At 38.7% G+C, this 6,717-nt stretch overlaps 1 protein-coding gene across 3 annotated transcripts in view; it reads left to right on the top strand.

The window, feature by feature from the left end:
• The first annotated feature begins 4,599 nt into the window (after nt 1-4,599).
• The window catches only part of LOC103975158 (cell division cycle 20.2, cofactor of APC complex-like), a 67,998-nt gene continuing 65,880 nt past the window's right edge, over nt 4,600-6,717 (top strand). For 2 of the 3 annotated variants that reach the window (XM_065135222.1, XM_065135221.1), the window contains exon 1: nt 4,600-6,361. In XM_065135222.1, the coding sequence (XP_064991294.1) occupies nt 4,889-6,184 (1,296 nt within the window). In that variant the 5' untranslated portion in view covers nt 4,600-4,888 and the 3' untranslated portion in view covers nt 6,185-6,361. The remainder of the gene's footprint in view (nt 6,362-6,717) is intronic. The other variant, XM_065135223.1, reaches the window with a different exon arrangement.

Below are 6,717 nucleotides of genomic sequence, written 5' to 3'. Positions count from 1 at the left end.
GGGAGTCCGGTGGAACATTGCCGAGAGATCGTCGGAAGTTCACCGAAAGAAACCTAGACTTACGAACTTATTTAGCTTAGTAAATATCTTAAATTTCATAGTTAGCACATAATTGAGATTGAAATTGGGCCAACCCAATTAGTGGCCAGTTGGGCCCATGTATGGACTATGTTGGGCCCAATGAAAGGCTCAAACAGTGACCCAACAGGTGGCACTATCGTAGCACAATCTCCGAGATTGTGTCAAGCGATGGTACTGCCCAGTGGTAGTGTCAAGCGGTGGTACTACCCAGACACAGTCTCCCAGGTGGTGGTACCACCCAAAACAGGCGGTGGTACCACCAAGACCCGGAAAACTAGGGATAAGATATTTTTAGGCTCCAAGTTTGAATCAACTTGAGGCCTATAAATACCCCTCTCATCCCTAGTTAACCTACACAAGAATTGAGAGTTAAAAATAAAAAAAACACTGTTGTAATCTTGTGTGAACTCCTTTGAAAAATCTAAGTATTAGAATAGTTTGAGAGAGGAGTAAGTGGGGGTGTAAGGATTATCTCCTAAACCAGGTAAAAGGAGAAAGAGATATAAAAGGTGGTTGGCCTTCGGATATTGAAGGAAGACCGATAGCGGTTACCAATGGCCTCGACGGAAGAGGAATCGGTAGAGTGGATGTAGATCACGATGACCGAACCGCTATAAACTCGGTTTGCATTTTTATTTGTACTCTTTACCTTTACTACAAACTTACTTGCTTTACATCCATTACGCTCTTCCGTACGCTTTCAATTTTAAGTATCTTTCCGAAATCGACGTTAATCGAATGAGAGATTTCGAACCGACGTAATTTTTACCGTTGTAGTAATTCACCCCCCCTCTTAGTGCCGACTCATTTCTAACAAGAAGTTGTAGCATTGGAATAAGGGTTACGATAACACTTGTCCTAGAGGATGTTGAAGAGCAAATAGTGGAGTTCTAATACAAAGCAAAATAGCCAAGGTTTGAGAGGAAGTAGAAAAGTTGACAAAGAGGTTTAATTTATGACTGAGGTGAGTTCGAGAGTTTGTCGGAAGTTCCATCGGAATTGACCGAGAAGTCTAGGAGCTTGCCAAAGAAGCTCGTCAGAACTCGCCAAGAAGATCATCGTGAAGTCCAGGAGCTTGCCGGGAGTCCGTTGGAACATTGCCAAGAGATCATCGGAAGTTCGCCGGAAGAAACCTAGACTTACGGACTTGTTTAGCTTAGTAAATATCTTAAATTTCGTAGTTAGCACATAATTAGGATTGAAATTTGGCCAAACCAATTAGGGGCTAGTGGGCCCCATGTATGGACCGTGTTGGGCCCAATGAAAGGCCCAAATAGTGACCCAATATGTGGCACTATCGTAGCACAATCTCCGAGACTGTATCAAGCGGTGGTACCGCTAGTCTGAGCGGTGGTACCGCCTAGTGGCAGTGTCAAGCAGTGGTACTGCCCAGACATAGTCTTTCAAGTGATGGTACTGCTAGACTAGGCGGTGGTACCGCCCAGTGTCAGTGCTGCAAGCAGTGCTACCGCCCAGCACAAGTAGTGGTACCACTAGGACCCGAAAAACTAGGGATGAGACATTTTTAGGCTCCAAGTTTGAATCAAATTGAGGCCTATAAATATCCCTCTCCTGGTTAACCTACACAAGAATTGAGAGTTAAAAAAAAAGAAATGTTGCTGTAATCTTGTGTGAACTCTAAAAAATCTAAGTGTTAGAATAGTTTGAGAGAGGAGTAAGTGGGGATGGAAGGGTTATCTCCGAAACCCGGTAAAAGGAGATAGAGCTGTAAAAGGTGGTTGGTTTTTGCCTATTGAAGGAAGACCGATAGTGGATGCCGGTGGCCTCAACAGAAGAGGAATCGATGGAATGGATGTAGGTCACGACGACCGAACCGCTATAAACTTGGTTTGCATTTCTATTTGTACTATTTACCTTTACTACAAACTTACTTGCTTTACATCCACTACGCTCATCCATACGCTTTCAATTTTAAGTATCTTTCCGAAATCGACTTTAATCGAATGAGAGATTCCGAACCGACGTAATTTTTACCGCTGTAGTAATTCACCCCCCCTCTTAGTGCCGACTCATTTCTAACAAGAAGTTGTAGCATTGGAATAAGGGTTACGATAACACTTGTCCTAGAGGATGTTGAAGAGCAAATAGTGGAGTTCTAATACAAAGCAAAATAGCCAAGGTTTGAGAGGAAGTAGAAAAGTTGACAAAGAGGTTTAATTTATGACTGAGGTGAGTATTGGAGAACTAAGAGACGGAAAGAGCATGAGAGAAAGAAGAGTCAATTGGATTCAATTTCAATGAAGAGAAGTCTATTTGATAGCCATTCTAATAGTAATCAATAGGGTCGGATTAATCAATGGGGTATCTTTGACTGATCCAACATAATAGCGAGAGAGAGGGGTAACAATATTTTAAGAGATTGTTTTGTATACCACCTTTTAAAGTGGGGTGACTAATCAGAAAACACCTATAATGTAAGTATTTTCCCAAGCAATCACCCTTCTTAATATACTATCCAATTGTTGTAAATAATTTTGTTAATATAAGTTATTACCATTCTTGTTATTTTTTAGCATAATGTATTTTCAATATTATCATTACCTTTTAATACTAATTTTAATTATATTTAAAAATAAAAATATGAGGAATTTCCATAAATGCCATCCAACCTATCAAAAAGAAAAATATAGTGTATTTTCACATCTCATTAAGTTGTAGCACTCCTTGTATTTCATTACATATTAATAGATCAGATATTTTGCATTGGTTGGCAGTAAAATCATTTTCAAATTAAATATGAAAATATATATTTTAACTTCAGAATGCTTATGCCAAAATTTTTAAGTCAATCATTTTAACTTCAGAATACTTAGAATACTTATTGATTGGACCTCAAACTTTCACCAAAAACGGACAAACAACTCAATAATAAATACATAGGATTTAATATTGTTTAAGATTTATCAATTTTTAAATCCAATTTGACATGTTTTTGGATTAATTTAATGAACAAATTTAACCACATACATTAATCAATTTAACCATTGGAATATATTCATTTTATCTCAGACTTTCACCAAAAATGGGTGATAGTATCTTAATAATGAATCAATATTTTTTTTCTTCTAATTTTTGGTAATATTAGAGATTTTTGTAGTATAATTCAGGATATTTTGATATTGTTAACGAAAATAAATGCAACCAGCTTCATTTATTAATGTATCAATAAAAATGAAGTCCATTATACTCTAGACATTTACCAAATATGAGATACAACATTTCAAAGGTGAGTCAATATTTTTTTCGAAGTTTACTAATTTTAAGATTTTTTAAGTTTAATCTAGCATATTTTTTAGGTGAAGCGACATGGATGAGTATGGAAGGCATAGAGGGCGATGAGGGGTAGTACTGAAAGAAAGGGAGAGATAAGAGCGTGATGAGAGGCGAAAAGACTAGTGATATCAATATAGGAGAGAAAGTAGCGGAGGAAGGAGGAGATACCATGTGAGGCATATTTGGTTCGGATAAACTAGTTTGGTTCATTTCACATTTAAATCATCTAAACTATGTAATAAAAGTCAAGAACAAGAGGATACTTATTCTATTACCATATTGATCACACAATATTTGATGGTATTTATCTTTTTTTACAATAATTATTTTTGAAACATATCAACGGAAGTTATTTTTATCGGAGCAAGGTAAATGATATTGTCTTACTATGATATTGAGTTTTGATCTTGTCTATTGATGATAACAAAAATTTGTATAGTATCTTAAGATGGCACAAGCTCATGATACCGTTAGATGTATAATGTGTTGGAATCAAAATTATTCTTATGTCGAAAAAAATTACTAAGTTTAACATTATTGTTAGAATCTTATTTGTCATATATGAATTATCATATTGTGAGTTGATGATCATAACATATAATACTAATGATAATTTTATTGGTTTATAAGTATTACTTAAAAATGATAATATCAACAACTACAAAATTAGGATTTTCTTTACATAGACAAGTAAATCTTATTTCTCATATATGATATGATCTGCTTTCATCTCTACTTCCGTCTGAGTCTGTTCTCTAACGTATTTTATCGTTGAAGTGAAACGGTCAATTACAAGCAATTGTTGCTACCTCTTCGACGGCAGAATTCCAGAGGAAATTGTAACGCAACAGAAATTTGACGGTGATTAGGTGTATATAACGGTGCGATTTCAATGCCGTTACCTTATTAGTTAAACATAGCGGGACGTTTCAACGTCAGTACACATTCGTCGGTTGAATATAACGGCACGATTTCACGATATAACACAAGGCTGGTCGGTGGCGTCTATATAAGCCGAGACCACCCTGTTTCGCACCTCATAACCTCCGTCTTCTCTCTCGCGCGCTCTCCTCTCGGCTCTCCTTTTGCTCTCTTGGCGATCTCGTCTTTCTGCGAAGGTCGGAGCTGCTCTCCGACGAAAGGACAAAGCTTCGAACGATCGTCGGCTGGGAGTGAGCGTCCTCTCCTCCGATTTAGGGGAGAATTTAGATTCTTGTCGTGGTGATCTCATTCCTTTACCTTTGCTTGAGGTTTCGTTTCGCTTCGCTCTCGAAATTTTTTAGGGTTCAAGATATTGTTGAATTTTGATGATTTGGCTTCGTTTTGATTGATATAATTGACAATTTCGGTGACCAAAAATCAGAAAATTTGTTGTTCTCGGGGTTCTCTTTGATCAATTCTTCGTTATCGATCGTCTGGGTTTTCAAGTTTCTTTTGGGAAGTTCGATCTTTCTGGTTTTCTTGTTCGTCTCTCGTCACCTCGGCGTTTCTCGTTCTGGTTTCGATTCGCAAGATGGCTTCTTCTCGTTCCAGGCGTGTGGAGTACGACCGCTTCATCCCGTTCCGATCGGCGATGGACATGGACTTCGCGCGCTGTGCTCTAACCATGCCTTCCAGACCTCAGCGTGATGGTTCGATAGAATCCCCATCGAGTGTGGCGTACCAAAAACTTCTTGTTCAATGTATTTTGAAGAACAGATCTCGCATCTTCGCATTCAAGAGTGCACCCGAATCACCGGCCGACAAGGTGTCCCAATTTGACGAGGACAATCGACCGCACAAGAAGCAACAGAGGCGAATCCCAAAAGATGCAGATAGGGTTTTGGCTGCTTATGATATCTTAGATGATGATAGGTTGAATCTACTCGACTGGGGAAGCAATAACGTGTTGGCGATTGGCCTCAATGACAAAGTGTGCCTATGGAATGCTGCGAATAAGTCTAGTACGGAGTTTTCACGAGCCCTAGAAGACAACAGCCCTGTCACTAGCATCAGCTGGTCCCCAGACGGCAAAGTTCTAGCTGTGGCATTAGGCAATTCAGATTTAGATCTGGTTGATGCAGCAACAAGACGTGTGTTGGTTGGGATCCAAGGTGACAGCCACTCCTTTGTTTGTTCACTTGCGTGGAGAAGTAATGCAATCTTGACGGTTGGGAGATCCGATGGTAGTATTGTTGATTATGACATTAGAAAAGATGACCGGGCCATCTGTGACTATAGAGGGCATCGACTAGAAGTTTGTAGTCTTAAATGGTCCGAGTTGTTTGGGCGGTATCTGGCAAGCGGAGGGAAGGACAAACTTATGCACATATGGGACACCCGCATGGCTGTTGCAAATCACTATCCGCGCCAACATCAATTGCTTCACAAGATCAGCAACCACACTTCCACTGTGAGGGCCCTTGATTGGTGCCCTACCAGGAGCAATCTGCTGGCTTCTGGTGGAGGACGCAATGATCATTGCATTAAGTTTTGGAATGCTGTTAATGGTGTTTGCTTGAACTCGATTGATACCGGCTCTGAAGTTTGTGCGTTGTTGTGGGACAAGAACAAATCTGAATTGCTGACCTCCCATGGGTTTCCAAACAATCAACTCACCCTGTGGAATTACACATCCATGACGAGAAAAGCTGAGCTTTTTGGTCATTCATCTCGTGTTCTTTACTTGGCTGGGAGCCCATTGGGAGGTGTAGTAGCTTCTGCAGCAGAAGATGAGACACTCAAGTTCTGGAATGTCTTTGAGACTCCCAAACCACCAAAACCTGAAGCAAACACTGTGCCCTTTGCCCAATTTAGTGTCATAAGATGAAAATGCTGATGGTTGGAAAAGACTACAAGATTAATACGGAAAACTTCTTTAGTACTTGACAAAAAGATCCATTGTTGATAGCGTTGCATAGAGCAGTTTGTGGCATCAAAGAGGCAACATATTTTCATACAAGCATCATACATTTAAGATCTTCAGATACGAATGCAAGAGTATTAAGTTAAGTAAGAAATTTACAACCATGCTTTAATTTTTACAGCATTTTAATAGGTTTATTATACAATAAACCAATGTGGTTGCAACTGCAAGTTTGATTTTTGTATCTAATTTTTTTTTCAGCTTTGCATATAGGGTATAACCTTTACCATATTGATGACACATGCAATCTATAAGCACTACATTATTGTTGCTATATTTTATGTATTTTAGTTTTAATATTTTTATCCATGTTGCATTCTTGTTGTATGTTTTTAGGTGATTTGTTAATTCTTCCTTCTTTAAATTTGAGAATCTTTATGTTGACTTCTCAAGTACTAGATGAAAATGCTGATGGTTGGAAAAGATTATTAGAATAA

This window comes from Musa acuminata, chromosome BXJ3-1 (genome assembly GCF_036884655.1).
Source record: "Musa acuminata AAA Group cultivar baxijiao chromosome BXJ3-1, Cavendish_Baxijiao_AAA, whole genome shotgun sequence".
Taxonomy (NCBI): domain Eukaryota; kingdom Viridiplantae; phylum Streptophyta; class Magnoliopsida; order Zingiberales; family Musaceae; genus Musa; species Musa acuminata.
The sequence above is the reverse complement of the archived record's forward strand: the minus strand, read 5'-3'. Positions and strand labels throughout refer to the sequence as shown.